At 41.1% G+C, this 27,228-nt stretch overlaps 1 protein-coding gene across 3 annotated transcripts in view; it reads left to right on the top strand.

The window, feature by feature from the left end:
- Positions 1-1,147: 1,147 nt before the first annotated feature.
- fer (fer (fps/fes related) tyrosine kinase) overlaps positions 1,148-27,228 on the top strand; it is a 44,578-nt gene continuing 18,497 nt past the window's right edge. For 2 of the 3 annotated variants that reach the window (XM_029708710.1, XM_029708708.1), the window contains exons 1-9: positions 1,149-1,453; positions 6,353-6,661; positions 8,676-8,849; positions 9,058-9,157; positions 9,646-9,829; positions 14,227-14,364; positions 15,997-16,116; positions 16,361-16,483; positions 20,052-20,241. In XM_029708710.1, the coding sequence (XP_029564570.1) occupies positions 6,452-6,661; positions 8,676-8,849; positions 9,058-9,157; positions 9,646-9,829; positions 14,227-14,364; positions 15,997-16,116; positions 16,361-16,483; positions 20,052-20,241 (1,239 nt within the window). In that variant the 5' untranslated portion in view covers positions 1,149-1,453; positions 6,353-6,451. Of the gene's footprint in view, positions 1,454-4,461; positions 4,565-6,352; positions 6,662-8,675; positions 8,850-9,057; positions 9,158-9,645; positions 9,830-14,226; positions 14,365-15,996; positions 16,117-16,360; positions 16,484-20,051; positions 20,242-27,228 lie in introns of all 3 variants that reach the window. The other variant, XM_029708709.1, reaches the window with a different exon arrangement.

The raw sequence follows: 27,228 nt of genomic DNA, 5'->3' as shown, positions 1-27,228 counted from the left end.
TCTCTGTATCCCACACATACAATTATTATCTGTAAGGTATCTAAGTCGAGCAGTGAATTTCAAACACAGATTCAAGCACAAAGACCAGGGAGGTTTTCCAATGCCTTGCAAAGAAGGACACCTACTGGTAGATGAGTTCATAAAAAAAAAACAGACATTGAATATCTCTTTGAGCATGGTGAAGTTATTAATTACACTTTGGATGGTGTACCAATACACCCAATCACTACAAAGATACAGGCGTCCTTCCTACTGTATCTCAGTTGCTGGAGAGGAAGGAAACTGCCCAGGGATTTCACCTGAGGTCAATGGTGACTTTAAAACAGTTACAGTTTAATGGCAGTAATGGGAGAAAACTGAGGATGGATCAACAACATTGTAGTTACTCCACAATATTAACCCAATTGACAGAGTAAAAAGGAAGCCTGTACAGAATTGTTTTTAAACATTCCAAAACATGCATCCTGTTTGCAATAAGGCACTAAAGTGAAACTGCAAAACATGTGACAAAGAAATTAACTTTATGTCCTGAATACAAAGTGTTATGTTTTGGGGAAACACAACACATCACTGAGCACCACTCTTCATATTTTCAAGCATGGTGGTGGCTACATCATTTTATGGGTATGCTTGTCATCAGCAAGGAAAAGTGAGTTTTTTAGGATGAAAACAAACAGAATTGCACAGGCAAAATCCCAGAGGAAAACCTGGTTCAGTCTGCTTTCCAACAGACACTGAGAGACAAATTCACCTTTCAGCAGGAAAATAACCTAAATCACAAGGCCAAATATACACTGAGTTTCTTACCTAGACAACATTTAATGTTCCTGAGCGGCCTAGTTAGACTTTAAATGGCTTTAAATGGCTGTCTAGCAATGATCAACAACCAATTTGACAAAGCTTGATGAATTTTACAATCCAAATACTGTACAATTCAGGTGTGCAAAACTCTTAGAGACTTACCCAGAAACACTCACAGCTGTAATTGCTGCCAAAAGTGATTCTAACATGTATTGACTCAGGGGTGTGAATACTTATGTAAATTAGATATTTCTGTATTTCATTTTCAATAAATTTGCAAACATTTATAAAAACATGTTTTCACTTTGTCATTATGGGGTATTATGTATAGATGGGTGAAAGAAAAACATATATTTCATCCATTTTGAATTCAGGCTGTAACCCAGCAAAATGTGGAATAAGTCAAGGGGTATGAATACTTTCTGACGGCACTGTATATCAGGATCAGAGCTGTGTAATTTAACCATTTATCTTTCTTTCTAAAACACGATATTTTACACACGCACGTCATAATCCTATGGTACCAGTACAGGGCTCAAGCGGAAACCCCTCCCGAATCCCAACTCGGGCAGCGGAGCAAAAGAAAAGAAGAATACCAAGGAATCAGGAAACACTGAGAAATAGTAGAAGAGAAAAGAAACATCATTATAAAGTGAGTGCAATCTGTCATTGATTGTATCAACTGTCTATTTGAACGGAATCGACATGTAGATGTGATATTTGCTAGAGAACGAACACTCGAGAAATGGTTTAGGAGTTTTTTTCCTAAAGGAAAAAAACGTCCAGCCAGGCACCCGACATTATTAGCAGGAATAGCTAAGTTTACCTAGCGGGTTAGCTAGCAAACTAATAAAAATACCGATAACTGAATTAGCCATGATATTATTATAGCGACCTTTTATAATACATAGCTGTTTATCACCCGTAAAATAGTCACTGTGGGTAACGTTACCTAGCACGCTAACGCTAAAATAGTTTGCTAGTTAGCCAATGTGAATCAGATTGTTCAGATTTAGCTAGTTAGCCTACTCTTGCTAGCTAACTAACTACTGGACTGTACTTGGTAAGGAGAGTTACCGCCGCACTGTAAGGAGCTTTGGCTGATGTGTTGTTCTAGCTAGCTAATGCCTTTGCTTTGCTGCATAATATTAACAAAAACTTTCCTCGGGATGGGAAACATGTAACGTTAAATAGCCATTTTAGGTGAAACGGTTCAAATTATGTCCGCTTTCAAATAGTTAATTATGATTGTTATTGTTTTTGCAGAAATGGTTTTGACATGTGACAACTTGTTTGCATTATAACCAGTATTATTGGGTAAAAGTTCAATGCTGCTGTGAAGTACTGTATTATGAATTGCCACAAAATGGGCGGAGGGAACGGATGTAGTTACAGCAACCTTATCACAGCCAACTGGTCCAATAGGACTTGACAAAACCTTTTGTCACACTCAACCAGCTGTGTCCAATATTCTCTCCCATCATAGATAGGCTATTCGTTGGCCAAAATAAATATATTAGCTAACTACAGTGTTTGCATACACCTACCACCTACATTAATCCACACACACAGGTTAGAAATGCAAATCCAGAAAACAATATATCATCATCAGTTGTTTCATGTCAGGACACTGTTTGTCTGTCAGCCTCGAGTTCCATGACCTTTTCGTGCCACGCCAGTGAGAAGAATGAGGACATTCCTTTACTAGACTGCTTGCTCAGATGGGGTATTCAAGTAGCAGTACCCCCCTACAGACCCTGTTCTGTAGCACACAGCAAATCCTTGTTGAGTTTGGCTAACTCCCACTGATGACCTCCTTCAGCGGCCCACCACCACCCACCCTAATTGTGTTATTGCTGGTGAGAGAGGATTGTAACAACATCACATGAAGACATTTCACTGTCATACTCCTGTGTGCAAGTGTACAAGCACACTGTTTGACTCATCATTTATTGCACACATTAGGGAGGAAAAGAACCCAAATGTGACAAAAAAACAACATTGTGGCCCATTTGACACCCGTTTACTGTAACTGTTCCAGGCTGCATTAAATCAGGAAAATAGTCTGGGCATTGCATCTTGCTCGTCCCTCATTTAGGTCAAATCAAACTTTAGTTGTCATATGCACCGAATACAACAGGTGTTACCGTGTAAATCTTACTTACAAGCCCTTAACCAACAATGCAGTTCAAGAAAAGTTAAGAAAATATGTATACAAATAAACTAAAGTAAAAAATAATGAAAAGTAACACAATAAAATGACAATACTAAGGCTATATACAGGGAACTAGCTTCGTCCTAAAACTCTGTCAATAGAAAAACTCTGTCAATAGGAACTTGATTAGCTCTTGGTGAAGCTTGGCCTTTTACTACAAAGAGTTGTTTGAAATTGAGAGCTGTTCCATCTTTATCTTAACTTATTGTTTGACAAGTTTTTCACATTTGTGGGCTTATGAAATGTGCTCATGAAATATGCTGGCTTTGGCTGAATTTCCTTTTTTGTACCCAAGGTTTGTTGTTGTCACAATACACTGTCAGGTCAAAGTGATCTGTCATGTAAGTATCACAACAAACTCCCTCTTGTACTTTCACTAGATGGCCAGTCAGAGGCTATTTCTTTATTGTGGATGACTCAGTATGTTATGCAAGCTTGATTTCCAATGTTGTCTTTATAGACCCAAAAGGCTAAGTATTGAGATGTGCCTGCCTGATGATGGAGGAACCAACAACCATTTTGTGTCAGGGAAAAAGGTGAAGGTGTACCACAGTTTACAGCTTCCTGCTCCTGAAGCTCCAAGTCAGCAGCTTTGCTCTCTCTTGCATTAGGCTAATGATACTGTGTAGCATGGAGAAAAAGGGCTTGAAAGGTGTTGAATGTCTACTAACACAGACCTATTCAATGGTCTTTGTTTATCAGGATGTCATGCATTGTTTTTGTAAGTTTGTGGTAGTGCTGGGAATTGCCAGGGACATCCAACAATATCACGATACTTGGGTGCCGATGTGACATGTTTTGCGATTCTATATTTATCACAATTCTTTTATGTTTGGCTTTTGCGATTTAGATTCTGCGATTTTATTCAATTCGATGTTCCAAACATATTGCTCACTATGTCTGCTGCAGAGGAACAAGAGAGAGCCATTAGAAAACGAGTTTAGGAAGATAAAAGTACTCATAACATGTTGGCACACCATTTTAAAACATGTAAAAATGACTATAGGATAAGAAATACTGGAGTTTCGGCGCAGGTACAACTGTATAGTGCTAGCTAACGTAACTACCTAGCTATTTTATCATTTTTATCTATACTTGGAGTCACAGTATACTCTACTGTATCGATTTCTTACCCCATCCCTAGTTGGTGTTTGCCAATACCATTTTTGTCTCCCTATCAGTCAGACACTGACTGATTGTGGCTTTAGTTTAGTGGGATAAATCAGTCTGGTCATAGTTAGGCCTATAGTTTGCTAAAACTCACGTTGAAACATGCAAAACAATCCAGGTTTTTCTGTTTGTCATATATCCTAAGATGTTTGAGAATAGAGAGTTGCGGCCCGACTTGGCGTTCTCTTGTTGGTGTCCCATGGCTTGATTCTTAGGCCGGCCTACGTCAATTGCATTATAACCACTTTGTGGTTTTCTTTCATACTTTTCCTCAGGATGCTTGCTGGTGGCTTTTACATTTGGTAGGTCACTGATGACTTGAACATGCACTGTAGTCTGTGTTACTGAAGATGCTACCTTGATCTTATCTGACTAAAGGTAGGTGTTCTAGAACATGTTCTTTGTTGAGGTAAAATGTGTGGCGTTGCCTGTGGCTACAGGTAAGTGTTCAAAGCCACCTTGTAAAGGGGATGTTAACTGTTCACAGTAATGTAAGGGGCAGGTGGTAGCCAGGAGATCAAGTTTCACAAAAATGCATGGCTGTTAGGCCTAGGCTAATGCAGAAGCTTTTCTAGAACGGCAAAGTCCCTGTTTGGCTAGTTAACTTTTAGTAGCCTAGTGTATGTCAGCTTATGGGGTTTCCTCAGTATAAAAGGCCTATGTTATCATTTTGGGGTTCGGTTCATGCTTTTGTCTTCTGATGTGAAAGCTTTGCTTCTGATCCAGCTTCTGTAATGGTATTTTAAAGCTTGTTTTTAAATAAACCAGAGACATTCGCTATAAACTGTATAGTTTCAGTACTCGCGCTGTAGAGTGGAGTCATGTCCCTCATCCTTGTTAGCCTGCGACTTGTGGGTGGTAAAATGACGCCTTTAGAATTCCTTTCAGGCAGTGCTCATCATGCCAAGAATGTGCAACAAGCCTGAATATTTCACTGTGATCCGTGACCGAAAACCTGACACTCCGTCCACTTGATTTTTGCATGGACAGCCTAAATACAATTCACATGATCTTCTGTACCATTAGAATTGTTAGAATTCAAGACTAAAAAAGGTTTCCTGAATGTGGAGGACATTTTGTGTTTGCTTAGTAGCCTCTTGTTGTGCTTGTCCTAGTATTTATGCTATGACCCATTTTATGACACAGGTTAGACAAATCTGCTTGACGGATAAGGCGGTTTCAAATGAGGCGATTCTTGTTAAGTTTATACCTCTCTGAATTTCAGCCGCTCCATTCCCATAAGGGAGATTGCACGTTTTCAAATATTAGATCAATGCACAATATTTGAAGACGCTCCTTTCCAATTAGTCTACAGTGGGTGGCACGTGTGATCTTACTGGGACACACGCAACCACATTCCCAAATAGTAAACCACATTTGTCAAGCCTCTGGGATGCTTGGTACATCTTTGACAAATTGTATTTGCCGAACTTTTTTATCTTCCAGAACTGATAGTTCAAGATATGTTCTTGGTACTTTGTTTTTAGCACTCCCTTGTGAGACACAACTCCCTTTTTTTTCAAAGTATTTTGTGTGAGACAATGGAACAGAACAGAAGGCTCAGAGATAATGCGCTTCCCCCCCCTGAGGTTTAAAGACGGATTAAATATCTAGCAGTAGCAGAGGTAGAGGGAATTCACGTCTGTCTGTGTATTAGCTGCCCTATCTATAAAGGTTGACCCTTATATCTCATGTTAGAGAATTGACTAGCCTACATCCTGTTGTTTTAGATGCAGTATATCAAACAGTGGTTTCTGGCCTCTCTATCGACTTTGTTTTAATGTCTCCATGTGGTTTTAAACAGGCTACCTGAGAGCTGAGGAGCTATGGTGGGACACGGCTAGGGCTAGTCTATGTGTTGCGTCTCTTGTTTCGCTTCAGTTTTGTGCTGTTCACACCCACTTCCTAAGCTAAGCTGGTCGTCCTTCCCTCCTCATTCATGGGTCTTTATTTCAGAGAACTCTGCCTCTTCCATTAACAGGCTGTTGCAGTCTAAAGGGTTTGGCTAATGAAAGGAGTACCTTTTCCTTTAGGCTATGTCATAGAAAACCTTCCACCAACTGTTTGCTGTACTTTGTAGAAAAATAGGTTTCACCCATGTACTATAGCTTCTGTATGTGCAAATATCAATGCTTAGTTTTCTGTCCCTCTCAATCCTCCTCCCAGGAAAGATGCAGACCTGAGGGTGATTTCCCTGTCCTCTCGGCCCGGCGAAGTGTGAGACTAAACAGCGTGCCTTGAGGAAGACTGAAGGGAAGAGGGACGATGGGGTTCGGACGGGACCTGCGGAACTCCCACGACGGGCTGTTGAAGCTGCAGGACTGGGAGCTGAAGCTGCTGGAGACGGTGAAGCGCTTCATGACGCTACGGGTGAAGAGCGACAAGGAGTACGCATCACTTCTCCTCAACATCAGCCAGCAGGTGGAAAAGCACGACAACTCCTCCCAGATGGACTACATCAGCAACGTCTCCAAGGTATAGACCTATACAAACATATCAATACACAGTAGTGACAGATGCAATACAGACCCAACAGTGAACACAGACTACAGCAACCTAAGGCAAGATAGGAGATGATAAGATGGTGGTTTGTTGACCACCGAAGCCAAAATGATATGCTATATTATTACAGACACAACACACACCAGTGAACATGTAGATTAATTTAAGACCATATCTCCCTTTTATCTGATGTTTTTACCAGCCGGGCTCCCACACTTATGAATGTGGGTTGTTTTTCTGCTGTTGAGCAGGATGTTGGAAGGGGAGTCTGGAACTGGGTTGGTTATAGTGGGATATCAGTCACAGCGTTGTGTAGAAAGTTTTCTACAGGAGGCGGTAAATACGTTTGCTTCGAAGAAGAAAACATTTGCACAATACATCATGCCTTAACTTCTCTAGGGTAGGGGGCAGTATTTTCACGGCCGGATGAAAAACGTACCCAAATTAAACGGCCTACTACTCGGGCCCAGGAACTAGAATATGCATATTATTAGTAGATTTGGATAGAAAACACTCTGAAGTTTCTATAACTGTTTGAATGATGTCTGTGAGTATAACAGAACTCATATGGCAGGCAAAACCCTGTGAAAAATTTAACCAGGAAGTGGGAAATCTGGAGCTTGCAGTCTTTTCAAGCCATTGCCTATCCAACACACAGTGACTTAGGGTTCATTTTGCACTTCCTAAGGCTTCCACTAGATGTCAACAGTCTTTAGAACCTTGTTTCAGGCTTTTGCAGTGAACAGAGAGCGAACAAGAAGGCCGGGAAGTTGGTGACTCAGGAAAGGACATGAGTTCATTGGTGCGCGTTCACGTGAGGGGTAGCTGAGTTCCAAAAGTTTTTGAAGACATTGGAATCGTCCGGTTGGAATATTATTGAAGTTTTAAGTTAAAAAGGCCCGAAAGATTGATGCTATACAACGTTTGACATGTTTCAACGAACGTAAATATAACATTTTTTTAAACTTTTCGTTGTGAAATTTTGGGCGCGCTTCCTACATTTGGAGTAGCTTACTGAACGCGCAAACAACAAGGAGGTATTTGGACATAACTTATGGACTTTATCGAACAAAACAACATTTATTGTGGACCTGGGATTCCTGGAAGTGCCTTCTGATGAAGATCATCAAAGGTAAGTGAATATTTATAATGCTATTTATGATTTTAGATGACTCCAAAATGGCGGGTATCTGTATTGCCTAGTGTATGTTTCTGAGCGCAGTACTCAGATTATTGCAAAGTGTGCTTTCCCCGTGGAGCTTTTTTGAAATCTGTCACAGCGGTTGCATAAAGGAGATGGTTATCTAAAATTCTTTGAATAACAGTTTAATATTTTATCAACGTTTATGATGAGTATTTTTGTAAATTGTTGTGCTGATTCACCGGATGTATTGGAGGGAAAATATTTTCTGAACATCACGCGCCAATGTAAAATGCTGTTTTTGGATATAAATATGAACTTTATCGAACAAAACATACATGTATTGTCTAACATTGATTCCTAGGACTGTCATCTGATGAAGATCGTCAAAGGTTAGTGCTTAATTTTAGCTGAATTTCTGGTATTTGTGACCCCTCTCCTGCTTGGAAAATGGCTGTGTGGTTTTTCTTGTGTTGTACCTGTCCTAACATAATCTAACTTTATGCTTTCGCTGTAAAGCCTTTTTAAAATCGGACAATGTGGTTACATTAAGGAGAAGTGTACCTTTTTAAAATGGTGTAAAATAGTCGTATGTTTGAGAACTTTGAATTATGACATTTTGTTGTTTTGAATTTGGCACTCTGATTTTTCACTGGCTGTTGAATAGTGTGTCCCGTGGGTGGGACACACTATTCCGTGGGTGGGTCCCCCGTGGGTGGGTCCCACCTCCCCAAGAAAGTTCCAGTTGATTTTCCTATATACTGAAATCAGGCGTGACATCGCGATCTCCTATATCCATCTTCCTCTCATCTATCATTCTCTCTTCTTCCACCTCCATCTCTCCAGTCTTGGGCCCACGTGGTCCAGCAGACGGAACAGCTGAGTAAGATCATGAAATGTCACGCGGAGGAGCTGAACTCGGGCCCTCTGCACAGACTCACCATGATGATCAAAGACAAGCAGCAGGTCAAGAAGAGCTACCAGAGCATCCACACGCAGATCGAGTCCGAGATGAACAAGGTACTGTATACACTCACCTCACACACATTTACTGTATCTTCATACACTATCCTTCCTGTGCATTGACTTTATTTACGGTTATGGGGCGTTTTTTTGACAGGGTGTATCACATGTGGTCCGAGTGTAAATGAGGTGAACTTTACTTATGTCAAAGATGCTAATGTTGCTTTTGTTGACGATGTGATGTTTCTGACATTATCTCTTCTAGGTGACAAAAAGTGACCTAGAAAAGTTAAAGGGCACCTATAGACAATTGACAAAGGACGCCCACAGTGCCAAAGAAAAATACAGAGAAGCAATGGTGAAAGGTAAGCATTTCTAATGAACATTGACAGAAAACTGAAGTTGAATATGTTTTCTTGGTGCAGTTTTCCTTAGAAATGCATGAAGTCTTAGTAGAAACCATCTGAAGTGCATCAATACCTACCACACCAAACCTTTGGAGGCAGATCGTATGACTGACATGTCTTGGGAGGCGAATGATGAGGCACACCCAATGATATCCTTCGAATGATGAGGCACACCCAAATTAAACCTCCGTACAAACCAGCAGCACAGCATTTTTTTGGGGCGGCAGACTAGTGGTTAGAGCGTTGGGCCAGTAACCGAGAGGTTGCTAGATCGAATCGCAGAGCTGACAAGGTAAAAATCTGTCCTTCTGCCCCTCAACAAGGCAGTTAACCCACTGTTCCTAGGCTGTCATTGTAAATAAGAATTTGTTCTTAACTGACTTGCCTAGTTAAATAAAGGTTAAATAAAAAATGTAAAAATGTCTGTCTTCTTGTTTTGATTTCAGGCAAGGAGCCAGAGAAGGCGAGGGAGCGCTACGACAAGACCACTATGAAGTTGCACAACCTCCACAACCAGTACGTGCTGGCGGTGCGGAGCGCCCAGCTCCACCAGGAGCACTACCACGACACCACGCTGCCCCTCCTCCTCGACTCCCTGCAGAAGATGCAGGAGGAGATGATCAGTGCACTGTGAGTGTGTCAAGCGGAGATTCAGGAAGGGATTACAACATACGCATGATATCTAATGGCTTTGAAAAGATGCTGGAGGTCAATGTACTGCGGTGTATGCGCCAAGTGGGTTTGTTATGCTAGGTTACTTTATGTTAGGTTACTTTGTTTCAATTCTGTATCATATGTTACTTTAAGTCATGCTACTTTGTTACGTCTTTACCAGTGATGTAGTATGGAAAAATAAGGTAGGTAAACAACGGTGTTCGCAGTGAGTAAAGTAATAATCCTTATACTTTGCATTTTTCCACAAAGGTGTTTACCCTCCACTACACCACTGGTCCCGACTCTTAGGTTAAGAACTGATGAAGGTCTACGGGCTGAAATGTTGTTGGTTAACACACTTGGGTGCATATGTCACTGTGTGCAAAGTGTTCCTTTTCTGCAATGTCCAACCTAGACGTCCAGCAGCACACTGCAGATTACCATATCTGTAACACCCTAACATGTCTGGCAATTTAAACATTCTTCGGAATTACGTAAATCCAGAATTATTTTAGTATAGCGAGTTAGGAGTTATTTTTGTCATGTGGGACGATCCCAGATGCGGCTTAATCCCATAATTTCATAGCTGTCAAGGGATTACTAGGAGGCAGAGGCATTTTCAGATGTCCTGTTTGAAGGGAAATTCTACCCCCAAACTATCTTTTGGTATTTGTTTAATTAGTCCATTATTGATACAGTCCCAAAATGTTTTGCATGTCAGCAATCCACAAGGAGGAAGTTAGAAATAGTTGCTTTAATGTAAAACCAGTGTTCGAGACCACCTAAAGTGAGACCGATTCAAGACCAAGACAGGAGAAAATCAAGTCCGAGTCAAGACCAAGACTGGGGGGGTGAGACCGAGACAGAGTTAAATGAAAAATGTGAGTCCAGTTCAAGACCATGCTTGTAATTTTGTCAAATCACCAGCATAATAAGAGTTCAAAATGTTCATGTTTCAGAACAACATATGGATTCTTTGGACATTCAGAATAGAGCCACTCTACAAATTATTACTAACCCAAACATAGTGGGAAACAATGGGCCTTCTACGCCTTCAGAGAAGGGCTAAGGATTTATAAAATAATGATTGTAATGATAATTATTATTTTCAATGATTATCTGATTTCATCTCTTCAGTTTTTGTTGGAAAGGGTTAACACTGAAGGGGAAAAAAAGATCCAATCGGGATTTTTTTTGCATGTTTCTGGGGAGATAAATCTAGCTAGTTTAGTCAGCCATTGGCTAGGCCATCAGACGCTAGATAAAGGCATCTGTCATTCAACTGTATTAGGGAAACGTTTTGGAGTGACAGTGGAATCAACCAATCACATTTTGATTTAATGGGTGGGACTGTTTTTGCAAAAATGTATGGAAACTTCTGCCTTGAAGGCAACAGGTCATCGCGCAATAGCAAGCAGTAGTTTCCCCACGGTCTAGCTAGCATTTGTTGTTGTCTAGTTTGTAGCGGCTGCAGCAGGTGTTATCAAAGAGTATGTTGTTGCTAATTTGTTAGCTTCTCCCTTGTCAAGAATAACTTTCAACAAGAAGTTAAGTTTTAAATTATCATTATCTGGTGAGTGGAACTGTTTTTATTTTTTTTATTGCAGCACGCTTGCTGTTGTTAGCAATATCTTTGAAAATAGCTTATATGCGTGCAACATTGTTGCATTTAAAGTGGAACTGGCAGCATTTTACCGACCATGAAATCTTATTAAAATCTGTTCATATACACCCATAGGAGGAATGACACTTTAAAAAAAAAAAAAAAATCTGACAAGCGACCACTTAGATATGGTCATTTTCACGTTTTCATACATTCTTAGAATGTTTGGTAATTAGGTATACTAAGGCATTTGTGAAAATTCTATAGTAATATACAGCGGGAAAGCGGCCGTGCGTTTGGACAATTAATAGACACTGCAATTAATAAAACCGAATAAAAGCATCTGTTTTGTCTAGGACCGGAGTCTACACAGACCGCTTTGCCATAGCCAATCAGAGCTACAGTAGGCTTTTATACAAACAAGCCATTTGCTACAAGGGCCTGCAATCATTCACTTTGAACTGGACTGTGTGTTTACAGGCATTTGCAACAGCGTGACTTTTATATCATTAGAAAGAATTCGCCAAAAGCCACAAAATACACCTGAATGGATTTCTGCAATTATGTAAACACCACGGGAGTCCTCTTACATTTGAGAACTTTACAGTCCTATTGATCAAACAACCATGACAAGGTAGGCTCTCTCTCAGTTATGCACAACAACAAGATCAACAAGTAATGCTAGGCAGAGCAAGATGAGCTAAAATCTAATGAAAGAACATCAGATATACCCTCTCAAACCTTTTCTGCTAGTTGGTCGTCAAAATTGCACTGATAAACGATGGGGAATTGTAGCCTCCTTGTCCTTCTGCAGCTTGCCTGCCAATGCATGCATGTCCCAACCATGCACCCAAGCTAGCTAGCTATTTCCAGACACAAATGAGAGAACACCTCACTCTGACCATTTTACTCGCCGTAGCAGAGCTGGTTAGGCTGTTTACATGTTATCTAGAGCGTTCTTGACTAACTATTACTTTTTTTGCCTATATTCAGTGGCGTAAAGTACTTACATAAAAATACTTTAAAGTACTACATAAGTAGTTTTTTGGGGTATATTTTTACCCCTTTTTCTCCCCAATTTCGTGGTATCCAATTGTCTCATTGCTGCAACTCCCGTACGGACTCGGGAGAGGCGAAGGTCGAGAGCCGTGCGTCCTCCGAAACACAACCCAACCAAACCTCACTGCTTCTTGACACAATGCCCACTTAACCCGGAAGTCAGCCGCACCAATGTGTTGGAGGAAACACCGTACACCTGGCGACCGTGTCAGCGTACACTGTGCCCGGCCCGCCACAGGAGTCGCTAGTGCGCGATGGGACAAGGACACCCCTGCCCTGCCATAATCCGGACGACGCTGGGCCAATTGTGCGCCGCCCAATGGCTCGCGGCCAGCTGCGACAGAGCCTGGACTCGAACCCAGAATCTCTAGTGCCTTAGACCACTGCGCCACTCAGGAGGTCTACTATTTATATTTTTGACTACTTTTACTTGACTACATTCCTTAAGAAAATATAGTACTTTTTACTCCATACATTTTCCTTGACGCCCAAAAGTACTTCTTACATTTTGAATGCTTAGCAGGACAGGAAAATAGTCAAATTCACGCACTTATCAACCGAACATCCCTGGTCATCCCTACTGTCTCTGATCTGGTGGACTCACTAAACAGAGAACATCCCTGGTCATCCCTGCTGCCTTTGATCTGACGGACTCACTAAACACACATGCTTTGTTTGTAGATTATGTCTGAATATTGGATTAAAAAACAAGAAAATGGTGCCATCTGGTTTGCTTAATATAAGGAATTTGAAATGATTTATACTTTACTTTTGATACTTAAGTATATTTTAAACCAATACTTTTATACTTTTACTCAAGTAGAATTTTACTGGGTTACTTTTACTTGAGTCATTTTCTATTAAGGTATCTTAACTTTTGCTCAAGTACTTTTTCCACCACTGCCTATGTTTACTGACACCTGTCATATTCAGCGGGTGTTGTGTGTTCGTAAACGTATCAGTTCTGCGCTCTGGCACACTCAGATGAGGGCTCTGAAATCGGAGTAGATAGCCAGAGGGAATTTGTGAACGCAAGACATATGCTAACTGGATGACAGTCGTTCAAGTTCTTGCCAGCTTACCAAATCACACCTGCATCTCTAGCTGTGTATAGACTCCGAAAAACAATATAAACAAAAGTCAGTCAGTCACTCACCCACTCCAATGGCATAACATGACATCCTACTAGCAGCTAGCTAGCATAAACTGGGAATTTTTGTAGTACTCGAGTACTTGTAGTACTTTTATATTTTTGTAGTACTCGAGTACTACAACACTGAATAAAATTGCACCCAAAACCTATCTTTTGGTATTTGTTTATACCCGGCATCATATGATGCTAAATAAATCATACCAGCTGTATTTATGTATTTGAAAAGTTATGTATCTTAAACTTGGACTAATTAAACGAATAACAAAAGGTGGTTTTTGGGTGCTGTTTTACTTTAAGCAACTATTTCTAACTTCCCCCTTGTGGAAGTTTGGCGAATTGCAACGACATTTGTTTCGAATACAGCCTATTTCCATCAACACAGTGGAGACTTGCACTTGAGTCTTTTGCTTTCAGTTTGGTCCACCAACTTCAAAGAAATATGTATACAATATTTGTAGTTATTGAAAATATTTCATAACGATGTATACTATAGATAAACTGAAATTGAGCGTATTCTAACTTTGTTTTATGATTTTCCAACTGTTTTGTCATTTTCAGGAAGGGGATTTTGGAGGAATACAGTGAAATCACCAGTCTCTTAACTGATGAAATAGTGAAGGTCCACAAAGAAATACACACCTCCATCGACCAAATTGACCCTGTGTCAGAGTATGAACACTTCATTGAGGTCTACGGGTAGGTTTTAGTGATTTTGCCTTTAAAGAGAGACTGAACCGAAAAACCAACTTCTCTGGTTGAAAACAGCCATGTGGCATTGATGAGTCATAAACATTTATTCTAGTGTCAAAATTTACTACAATGGGTAAATAGGATAATTTTGGTCATAAAGTCAGTCTCGTCCAAAATCTGAGATTTGTGAGACGATTAGGGGAAAAAATGTCACAGAATTAAGGGAACGCCACAGTTTTCTTTGTGTTGGGTTTATTTCAATCCTGCCCACATTTGGCAGCACCCAAGTAATCCTCAAGAACCAATCGTAATGCCCATGGTCAATTTGGTTTGACTTTGGATATCCCTATGGTGCTAGTGAAGGACTAACAGTAAATTACACAATGTGCAATGAGTGTACAAAACATTATGAACACCTGCTCTTTCCATGACAGACTGACCAGGTGAAAGCTATGATCCCTTATTGATGTCACTTGTTAAATCCACTTTACTCAGTGTAGATGAAGGGGATGAGACAGGTTAAAGAAGGATTTTTAAGCTTTGAGACATGGAGTGTGTATGTGTGCCGTTCAGAGGGTGAATGGGCGAGACAAAATATTTAAGTGCCTTTGAACAGGGTATGGTAGTAGGTGCCAGGCGCACCGGTTTGTGTCAAGAACTGCAACGCTGATGGATTTTTCACGCTCAAAGTTTCCCATGTGTACACCCAAAGGACATCCAGTCAACTTGAGGTTGTTCTGAGAGCAAAGGGGGAGGACTCAATATTAGGAAAGTATTCTTAATGTTTTGTACACTCAATATTGGGACAACATTTCAATAGCTCCAAGTTTCAATGAATTATAAACCTCAAAACCACTATATATTGTAGAAATTCATATACAAATATTGAAAGCATTTAATGAGAGAACCTGAAGGTGTTCAACATGAAGATATTGTCCCATTTACATTGTGTAATTAATTGGCGGTCCCTAACTAGCCCCACAGATAGGCTATCCAAAGTAAAACCAACTTTGCCACGGTCACACACCAGCCGGCTGAAGCTAATTGGCGAAGGAAGCTACTTCCAGACTCGACCTGATTAGACTGTTTCAAGTTATCTAGAAGGGTGAGTGACTAATTGTGTACTGTTTTGGCAGTGTGTACAAACGCTTCCCGCGTGCGAACACACACACACACATCAAAGCATGCCTCCAAGACCCAAATCTCATTCTGTTACATTTCCTAATGAGGAGGATTGACCGAGGCTAAATGAGTCAGTTCAGCCCGCCTTTAAAGGAAAATTCCACTATTTTTTGGTATTTGTTTCATTAGTCCATTGTTGATATAGTCTCAATGTTTTGCATGTCAGCAATCAAGTTTTCAAGATATGTAACTTTCAAAATACAGAAATATGGCCCGTATGATGCATTTAGCATCATATGAAGCTGCTTTTTGCATCATATGGGACAGCTTGCTGATTTTTGAAAGTTAAATATCTTGCAAAGTTAATTGTTGACATGCAAAACATTTTGGGACTATATCAACAATGGACTAATAAAACAAATGCCCCAAAATAGTTTTGTGGTGTTTTCCTTTAAGTAACAGTACTTTTGTCCCCATTTTAAATGATTTTGGTTAACATGAGATGTCATCTTCCAGGTCTCCAGAAACCAAAGAACCGAATGTAGAATTTGACATTTCACTGTTGGAGGAAACGGAGAATCTTCAAGCAAACGAGATCCTATGGAACAATTTGACTGCAGACAGTTTACAAGCGATGTGAGTAAAACAATGTATGAAGGGAGGAGAGTATTGCGGTCATTGACCTTGTCTCGCGCTGATGTTTTGAAAAGAAGGAGGGTGCGAGGAATCTAGGAAGGACTTTGGAGATCCATCCTCTGTCTCATCTCAGCTGTAGTACAGCGTCTCTGATTGACTGAGGATATAGTGTGTGTATCTGTGTTGACTGACTGATTATGTCAAAGGTCAGAACAACAATTTATTCCACTATCATCTTCCACAGGCTAAAATCCACATCAGATGAGCTGGTCCTCACTCAGCAGAGCCTACGCAGCAAGGAGGATCTTATGCAGGACCTGGAGAACAAGATCGAGGAGTCCACCAGAACATGTGAAAGGAAGTCTGAGTACGTTGCTACCTTGTCTGATTAATCAGGCTATAATACACAATTCATTGGTGTGTGTATATATTTATATTTTTATTTTTTTATTTTAGACAAAATATCCACAGGAAATAGTTTTTCAGAGTAAGTTTGCCAGTGCCAGCTGAATGTGAGGGAACGTAGCTAGTCGGTCTAGTCGGTTTACATTTTGTGCAAGTGTTTACGTCGCATGCGCCAGCATTTGGGAAATGCACGCCGGAAATACAGTGCCTTCAGAAAGAATCCACACCCCTTTGACTTTTTCCACATTTTGTGTTATAAAGTGGGATTAAAATGGATTTCATTGTAATTGTTGGTCAACGATCTACACAAAATACTCTGTCAGTGGCTTGTAAGGATGTTGCACTCCAAAGTTTCAGACTGAATATACCCATAATTGTTTATTACAACATGATTAATCGGACAAGTTTCTACCATAAATGTACTGCTCAAGTCTTCTTCCATTCCAAAGATGACAGATGCTATGTGAGATTATTTCAGATAGCAGCTACTTGCAAATATATCCTACAGACAAAGAACTATATGCAATTAGATTTTTTTTATATAGACTTCATGAATCCTTATAAAAAGTATGCAAAAGAAGTGTGAAATCAAAAACTAGCAAGTAGAATTGAAAGAGAAGTGTGATGACATGATCTTTCAACAATGACATTTGATATGGTTTGCACAACTATTTGGAGGACTATCAGATTTTTTCTAAATGCACATATGGTTCTTTGTTGCAAGGGTTCAAAGGACATTAAAAGCGGATGAAACAGCTGATATGTTCGATGTTTCCCTCGATCTCATTGCTGTCAGTTGTACACACCTCCCTTTACCAATAGCAACTTAGATATTGTTAGCGACAAGCTAGCTAGATTCCATGTTTGGTGTTGTTTCTAAGAAGCCCAGTTGGCCATGATCTAACTCCAGGAGTGTGAATGATGTGAAGAGTCATTGAGGCGGACAGGGTACAATGCAGAGGGCTATGTCTGTAGTACAGGGCTCAGCACATATTTCAGGGTCTGCTGGATAATCCCCTATAGGAGACAATGATATAATCAGGGCCTGTCCAGTCACCCCCCCCTTGTAAAGTCTCAGCTACAGGCGTGATAAAGGATGAGGATAAAGTAGGGCCTAGGCTAGTTGTTTTCCTGTCTGAAGTTCTCTTTATGAAAACAGAAATGAAGTGATGGTCATTTGATGAGGACCAAGTAGTGAGAAGTTTGATGTGAAGAATTGTGCTGATTTCATACGTTTTAGCATCACTTTTAAATGGACCCCAGCTTCCTCAGCAATTTGTTGGGTGTTTTGACTGAAATGTCTTCGCCACTGTTTAGTAGTCTCTGGTTGTTGGCGGTAGGTGGAGCCGATTCAGCTCCCCTGCTTGCCGGGTAGGCGAACTGTTGAACCATTTGATGTGTCTGAAGGTACAAACTCTGCCTTCCCGGCGGGCCCGGAGAGCAAGTGCACTATAGGCCTAACGCTGGCCAATCGGATGGTTCAGATTACCGTGTCTGCTGTAACGTAGCAGACATAAAAGAAAGCTACAACAAAGTTACTGTGAGATTTCAAAATGTTTAAAACCATGACTAGAGACTGTCAACATATACAGCAAAGAGCTGCTGATTTTATTAGTGTGTTCATGTTTAAGTTCTTACTCAGCACTGTCAATAAGCCATAAAATGTGCGTTCTTCCTATTTCCACTCAGCGCTACAACAAGCACTGCAGCAGTAATGAATGAGTAGGGAAGTGTATCGGCTTGCGTTGTTGTTAATATTAGCGTCTTGGGTCTTTTTTGATAGAGAAATAGGAGTAACAACATGAATTTGTGCATTAGGCAGAAATAATGCAGTGCGACTCGAGTTTCGGCATCAGCTGGAAGACTGTCCCTTTTTGGTCAGTGTCGGTGGAGGAAAGGGAGAGTGGAGGGAGGTTGAGAGACAGACCCTCAGTCTGCTGCTCTCTCCCTCCGTTGAAACTGACCATCAGATGCAGGCATCATCAGCCCAGTAAATAAAAATTAAAGCTAATGATTAACGGATCTATTACCGGTGTGATCATATAGCCTACCTCAAATGTTTAAATATAATTCAAATATGGCCCAAGCAAAGCCAATATGTGGTGATAATGTTTTGGGCCTATAGCTTACTGCACAAACCTCATTGCTACAGTACAGTTTTTAATTGGTTATTGTTGCATAGGCTTCCATCCCCAAAAAACTACAAAAAAGTCTGGGCGGTAGATCTTGGCTTGTATTTTGACTCAGAAAATGATCTTGACTCAGAAAAGGTTGGTGACCACTGTTCTAGAGTTTTCCCTGTTAACACTATCAACGTTTCCCTTTACTGTGGCAAGTGTGATCGAATCAACGCAATATTAGCCACTTTCAATGCAACATACCAAAACAAAACAAACTATGCAAGAGCTTTTGTTGTAGGCAGAATGCATCGAAGTAGGATTCTATTGCATTGGCACGTACTACTCAGCCCGTACTTTTCACAGACCGGTGCTGCATAAACAATCAGATCTGCAGTAGGCCAAAATGCAAATAGACCATTGCCATATATGGATCTGTGCCATTTACTTTGAGTTGGACTGTGTTTACAGCATGAGCGGTCATGAGTAGATGTGATTGTTTTGAGATCAAAGCGAGAGCTGCATGTAGCCACGTGTGCACATTTTGTTCATGTCCTTTGCTAGTTAGTGAGTTATTAGTTATAGATAATTTGTAGTCAGCAATAGTGGAGTGATTGCTACCTACAAGAGCACAACATCTGTACATTTGTAGATGTCTTTGAAAAGTGAGTCCGGTAAATAGTGTTGTATTTTGAGGCAGGCTTGAATAAGCTAAGTAGCCAATAGGCAGAGAGGGTAGTATAATTTGGCTGGTTCTCTGTAATAATGGTATGGGAATAATAATAATACATTTCATTTTGTAAAGTGGTTTCTTGTATCAAACAACATTTTCAGTCACCTTGTCTGAAGGAGAAGTGGATAAACAAGTTTAATGTTAAGACTTGCATGTTTATTTTCAAAAGTCTGATGGAATGTAGGCCTACATTGAACACCACACATTGGCTGCTACTGTTTGTTTTTGATGGTAGGCCACTCTTGTAGTCAAATAGTCACACTAGGCTACTTGGCCACTGTTAAAACTAACTTAAAGCGGGTGTAGCCTCAGTGTTCAGAGTAAAATCTGCTCAGTGCCGAAAACAATTAATGGAACATTGGTCTTCACACTCATTAATCAGAGCACAGATAAAGCTTAGCGGTTAGAGCTGTTGCACTGTAGGCTATATATCGCTCTGGGAGAAAGCAAACCCCAAAATAATTTTCCACATCATCGTTCCGAGAGGCAGATTAAGCAGTGATACTGTGAATTGAGACGAGCGCCAGAGTGACTCCCCCATATCTATCCCTATCTTCTTACTCTCACTGACACATACTCCCATTTCCTCTCTCCATCTCACTGCCTCTCTCTCTCTCTGTTTCTCTCACAACACACTCATTCACTCCCTATCTCCTTCTCCCTCCCCCTCTCCCCATCAGTGCGGTTCTGCTGCTCAGTCAGAAGCAGTCTCTGGAGGATCTGAGGCAGACTGTCCAGTTGCTGCGCTGCACCGAGGCCAAGCTGGGCGCCCAGAAGGACCTGCTCGACCACAAGATGCAGGAGAACGAGGGCAAGGAGCTGCCCCCCATGGTCAACTACGAGGACGATGCCCGCTCAGTCAACTCCATGGTGCGTCAGTGTTGTTGGTTTTTAATTGGGAAGAACTTACTTGTCTAGCCTGGAATCCAAGCTGATATGCGATGGTGAACCATGGTGAAACGGAGCATATCAGTGTGGATTTCAGGCTATTACTTGTCACTCAGACACAGCTTTGTAATAAGAAGGAATGCAGCACTTTCCACTCAGACTGACCCACTGTATGAACTTCTGTCTTAGACCGTTTTGTGTCGAGCCAAACTGTCGTCTTTGCCGTGTTATTTAAATGCATTCCCCAGAGAGATGCTGTATATCGTTATGAAAGCATCTATTGCTTAAATAAAATAAAATACACAGGTGTCGACTTTACACAAAAATGCTTACTCACGAGCCCATTCCCAACAGTGCAGAGTTAAAAAGTAAGACAAATATTTGCTAAAGGAAATAGTAACACAATAAAAACAATAACAAGGCTGTATACAAGGAGTACCAGTACTGAGTCAATGTGCAGGGGTACGAGGTAATGCAGTATGTACATGTGGGTAGGGGTTAGTGACTAGGCAATCAGGATATATACTAAGCAGTATCAGCAGCGTGTGTGTCTGTGTGTGTATGGCGTCAATATGCATGTGTGTATGCAGTGTGTGTTGTAGTGTGTGTGTGTGCGCGCGTAGAGTCTAGTGAGTATGCAAGGGAGTCAGTGAAAACAATTAAGATGCATAAATAATAGAGAGGGTCAATGTAAATTGTCCGGGCGGCCATTTGATTAACTGTTCAGTAGTCTTATGGCTTGGGGGTAGAAGCTGTTCAGCTGCCTTTTGGTCACAGATTCGGCGCTCCGGTACCGCTTGCAGAGAGCAGAAAGAACAGCCTATGACTTTGGTGGCTGGATTCTTCGACAGTTCTTAGGGCCTTCCTCTGATACCGCCTGGTATAGAGGTCCTGGATGGCAGGGAGTTCGGCCCCAGTGATGTACTGGGCTGTATGCACTACCCTCTGGAGCGCCTTGTGGTCGGATGCCGAGCAGTTTGCATACCAAGCGGTGATGCAGCCAGTCAAGATGTTCTCAATGGCGCAGCTGTAGAACTTCTTGAAGATCTGAGGGCCCATGCCAAATCTTTTGACGTGCCCTCTTAACGCCTGTGTTGGTGTGTTTGGGCCATGATGGGTCCTTAGTGATGTGGACACCAAGGAACTTGAAGCTCTCAACCCGCTCTACTACAGCCCTGTCGATCTGAATGGGGTCATGTTCGGCCCTCCGTTTCCTGTAAAACAGATTTCAGTGTTCCTGCATTATAATCACGGCCACTAGGAGCGCCGCATCTGGATGAGCATTTTCTTGTTTGCTTATGCCCTATACAGCTCATTGAGTGTGGTCTTAGTGCCAGCATCGGTTTGTAATGGTAATTAGACAGCTACGAAAAATACAGGTGAAAACTCTCTAAATTGTATGGTCTACATTTAATAATTAGGTATTCTAACTCATCGCGCACCAGATGTTGTTCATTTTTATTTATTTATAGGGGACAATGTACACATAATAAAGAGACACAAAACCACCAACCCTGATCTTACCGGACTCTGCCGTTCTGTCCTGCCGATGCATAGAAAAGCAAGCTAGATGTATATTATCCATGTCTTCGTTCAGTCACGACTCGCGAGACGCATAGTATATTACAGTTCTTAATGTCACGTTGATAGGATAGTCTCAAATGGAGCTCGTCCAGATTATTCTCCAGCGATGGCACATTTGCTAATAGAACAGAGGGTAGAGGCGACTCTATTAATTTACCATCATTGTGTCCATGTGCTGGCCTCTATAGTGCTGTCTTCGCCTTCTGTGAGTGTCGGGGCCTGGTCCAGGGTTAATCAATACAGTGGGTAGAAAAAGTGTTTTATCCCCTGCTGATTTTGTACGTTTGCCCACTTACAAAGAAATGATCAGTCTATAATTTTAATGGTAGGTTTATTTGAACAGTGAGAGACAGAATAACAAAAATATCCAGAAAAACGCATGTCAAAAATGTTATAAAATTATTTGCATTTTAATGAGGGAAATAAGTATTTGACCCCTCTGTAAAACATGACTTAGTACTTGTGGCAAAACCCTTGTTGGCAATCAGGTCAGATGTTTCTTGTAGTTGGCCACCAGGTTTACACACATCTCAGGAGGGATTTTGTCCCACTGCTCTTTGCAGATCTTCTCCAAGTCATTATTGTTTCGAGGCTGATGTTTGGCAACTCGAACCTTCAGCTCCATCCACAGATTTTCTATGGGATTAAGGTCTGGAGACTGGCTAGGCCACTCCAGGACCTTAATGTGCTTCTTCTTGAGCCACTCCTTTGTTGCCTTGGCCGTGTGTTTTGGGTCATTGTCATGCTGGAATACCTATCCACGACTCATTTTTAATGCCCTGGCTGAGGGAAGGAGGTTCTCACCCAAGATTTGACGGTACATGGCCCCGTCCATTTGATGCGGTGAAGTTGTCCTGTCCCCTTAGCAGAAAAGCACCTCCAAAGCATAATGTTTCCACCTCCATGTTTGACGGTGGAGATGGTGATCTTGGGGTCATAGGCAGCATTCCTCCTCCTCCAAACATGGCGAGTTGAGTTGATGCCAAAGAGCTCCATTTTGGTCTCATCTGACCACAACACTTTCACCCAGTTGTCCTCTGAGTCATTCAGATGTTCATTGGCAAACTTCAGACGGGCATGTATATGTATTCTTGAGCAAGGGGACCTTGCGGGCGCTGCAGGATTTCAGTCCTTCACGGCGTAGTGTGTTACCAATTGTTTTCTTGGTGACTATGGTCCCAGCTGCCTTGAGATCATTGACAAGATCCTCCCGTGTAGTTCTGGGCTGATTCCTCACCATTCTCATGGTCATTGCAACTCCACGAGGTGAGATCTTGCATGGAGCCCCAGGCCGAGGGATATTGACAGTTCTTTTGTGTTTCTTCCATTTGCGAATAATCGCACCAACTGTTGTCACCTTCTCACCAAGCTGCTTGGCGATGGTCTTGTAGCCCATTCCAGCCTTGTGTAGGTCTACAATCTTGTCCCTGACATCCTTGGAGAGCTCTTTGGTCTTGGCCATGGTGGAGAGTTTGGAATCTGATTGATTGCTTCTGTGGACAGGTTTTTTATACAGGTAACAAGCTGAGATTAGGAGCACTCCCTTTAAGAGTGTGCTCCTAATCTCAGCTCGTTACCTGTATAAAAGACACCTGGGAGCCAGAAATCTTTCTGATTGCATATTTATTTCCCTCATTAAAATGCAAATCAATTTATAACATTTTTGTCATGCGTTTTTCTGGATTTTTTTTGTTATTCTGTCTCTCACTGTTCAAATAAACCTACCATTACAATTATTGACTGATCATTTCTTTGTCAGTGGGCAAACGTACAAAATCAGCAGAGGATGAAATACTTTTTTCCCCCACTGTATGTCTTTCGCCTCCTATTAATTGAAGTAGAAGTCCTCGTCCAAATCGAGGTTAGTGATAGCTGTTCTGATGTCCAAAAGCTATTTTCGGTCATAGGAAACGATGGCGGAAACGTTATGTACAAAAAAAAGTTATGATTGGCCAAAAAAAGTACACAAAATAGCTCAATTGGTCAGGAGCCTGTAAAATGGCCGCCATTCCTTCCAGCGCCATTCTATTAATAATGTCTGCTGGATGATTTTGTAAGCCCTAGAGACTGGATTCCACATCACTGGGAATACAAATATGCATCTGTTGCTCATAGATACCTTTGAAAATAAGTTGGGGATTTTGATCAGAAAACCAGCCAGTATCTGGTGTAACAACCATTTGCCTCGTGCTGCATGACGTATCTCCTTCACAAAGAGTTGACCAGGCTGTTGATTTCAGCATGTGGAATGTTGTCCCACTCTTTTTCAATGGCTGTGCAAAGTGGCTGGATATTGGTGGGATCTGGAACACGGCCGTAGCGTACTCCCATGTTAAATTGCCTTCTTTATGCATAACCCGACGACCGGCTGTATTATTTTTTTTCATCATTCTCTAAACATTTTGGTTATGCTTTGTTAGTCATTTTTAACATACAATTGAAGTCGGAAGTTTACATACACTTAGGTTGGATGCATTAAAACTCATTTTTCAACCACTCCACAAATTTCTTGTTAACAAACTATAGTTTTGGCAAGTCAGTTAGGACATCTACTTTGTGCATGACACAAGTAAGTTTTCCAACAATTGTTTACAGACAGATTATTTCACTTAATTTACTGTACCACAATTCCAGTGGGTCAGACGTTTACATACACTAAGTTGACTGTGCCTTTAAACGGCTTGGAAAATTCCAGAAAATTATGTAATGGCTTTAGAAGCTTCTGATAGACTAATTGACATCATTTGAGTCAATTGGAGGTCTACCTGTGGTTATATTTCAAGGCATACCTTCAAACTCAGTGCCTCTTTGCTTGACATCGTAGGAAAATCAAAAGAAATCAGCCAAGACGTCAGAAAAATAATTGTAGACCTCCACAAGTCTGGTTCATCCTTGGGAGAAATTTCCAAACGCCTGAAGGTACTACATTCATATGTACAAACAATAGTACACAAGTATAAACACCATGGGACCACGCAGCCGTCATGCCGCTCAGGAAGGAGACGCCTTCTGTCTCCTAGAGATGAACGTACTTTGGTGCGAAAAGTGCAAATCAATCCCAGAACAGCAGCAAAGGACCTTGTGAAGATGCTGGAGGAAACAGGCACAAAAGTATCTATATCCACAGTAAAACGAGTTCTATATCGACATAACCTGAAAGGCCGCTCAGCAAGGAAAAAGCCACTGCTCCAACACCGCCATTAGAAAAGCCAGACTATGGTTTGCAACTGCATGTGGGGACAAATATCGTGCTTTTTTCGGAGAAATGTCCTCTGGTCGGATGAAACAAAAATATAACTGTTTGCCCATAATGACCATCGTTATGTTTGAAGGAAAAAGGGGAGGCTTGCAAGCAGAAGAACACCATCTCAACCGTGATGCACGGGGGTGGAAGCATCATGTTAGGGTGCTTTGCTGCAGGAGGGACTGGTGCACTTCACAAACTAGATGGCATCATGGGGGAGGAAAATTGTGGATATATTGAAGCAACATCAAGACATCAGTCAGGAAGTTAAAGCTTGGTAGGAAATGGGTCTTCCAAATGGACAATGACCCCAAGCATACTTGCAAGCAAATGGCAAAATGGCTTAACTTCTCTAGCGTCCCACCTCGACAACAGCCAGTGAAATTGCAGGGCGCCAAATTCAAAACAGAAATCTCATAATTTTAGTTCCTCAAACATACAAGTATTATACACCATTTTAAAGATAAACTTCTTGTTAATCAAGCCACAGTGTCTGATTTCAAAAAGGCTTTACGTCGAAAGCATACCATACGATTATGTTAGGTCAGCGCCTAGTCACAAAAAAACATACAGCCATTTTCCAGCCAAAGAGAGGAGTCACAAAAAGCAGAAATAGAGAAAATTAATCACTAACCTTTGATCTTCATCAGATGGCACTCATAGGACTTCATGTTACACAATACATGTATGTTTTGTTCGATAAAGTTCATATTTATATCCAAAAATCTCAGTTTACATTGGTGCGTTATGTTCAGTAATGTTTTGCCTCTAAAAAAACATCCGGTGATTTTGCAGAGAGCCACATCAATTTACAGAAATACTCATCATAAACTTTGATGAAAGATACAAGTGTTATGCATAGGATTATAGATAAGCTTCTCCTTAATGCAACCGCTGTGTCAGATTTAAAAAAAGCTTTACGGTGAAAGCACACCATGCGATAATCTGAGTACAGCGCTCAGCCACCAAACAAGCCATACAGTTACCCGCATGTTGTGGAGTCAACAAAAGTCAGAAATAGTGTTATAAATATTCACTTACCTTTGATCTTCATCGGAATGCACTCCCAGGGATCCCAGTTCCACAATAAATGTTTGTTTTGTTCGATAAAGTTCATCTTTCGGTCCAAATACCTTCTTTTTGTTTGCGCGTTTAGTCCAGTAATCCAAATGCACAAAGCGCACTCACAAAGTCCAGACGAAAAGTCAAAAAAGTTCCATTATAGTTCGTAGAAACATGTCAAACGATGTATATAATCAATCTTTAGGATGTTTTTAGCATAAATCTTCATTAACATTCCAACTGGACAATTCCTTTGTCATTAGAAAGGAAAGGGAACGGAGCTCGTGCTCACGGCTGTGCGCGATCATTAACTCAAGGCTTTCAGCCAGACCACTGGTTGAAACAGCTCTTATTCGCTCCCCTTTCACAATAGAAGCCTGAAACAATGTTCTAAAGACTGTTGACATCTAGTGGAAGCCTTTGGAAGTGCAATCTGACCCCATTTACACTGTATATTGGATGGGCAATCACTTGAAAAACTACAAACCTCAGATTTTCCACTTCCTGGCTGGATTTTTTCTCAGGTTTTTGCCTTCCATATGAGTTCTGTTATACTCACAGACATTATTTTAACAGTTTTGGAAACTTTAGAGTGTTTTCTATCTATCCATATTCTAGCTTCTGGGCTTGAGTAGCAGGCAGTTTACTCTGGTCACCTTATTCATCCAAGGTACTCAATACTGCCTTCCGTTCCCAAAGAAGTTATGGACAACAAAGTCAAAGTATTGGAGTGGCCATCACAAAATATTCGGGCAGAACTGAAAAAGCATGTGCGAGCAAGGAGGCCTACAAAACCTGACTAAGTTACACCAGCTCTGTCAGGAGGAATGGGCCAAAATTCACCCAACTTATTGTGGGGAGCTTGTGGAAGGCTACCTGAAACGTTTGACCCAAGTTAAACAATTTCAAGGCAATGCTACCAAATACTAATTGAGTGTATGTAAACTTTTGACCCACTGGGAATGTGATGAAAGAAACAAAAGCTGAAATAAATAATTTTGAACTATTATTCTGACATTTCACATTCTTAAAATAAAGTGGTGATCCTAACTGACCTAAGACAGGGAATTTTTACAAGG

Source organism: Salmo trutta, chromosome 23, assembly GCF_901001165.1.
Source record: "Salmo trutta chromosome 23, fSalTru1.1, whole genome shotgun sequence".
Taxonomy (NCBI): Eukaryota; Metazoa; Chordata; class Actinopteri; order Salmoniformes; family Salmonidae; genus Salmo; species Salmo trutta.
This window is presented reverse-complemented; position numbering and strand designations above follow the sequence as displayed.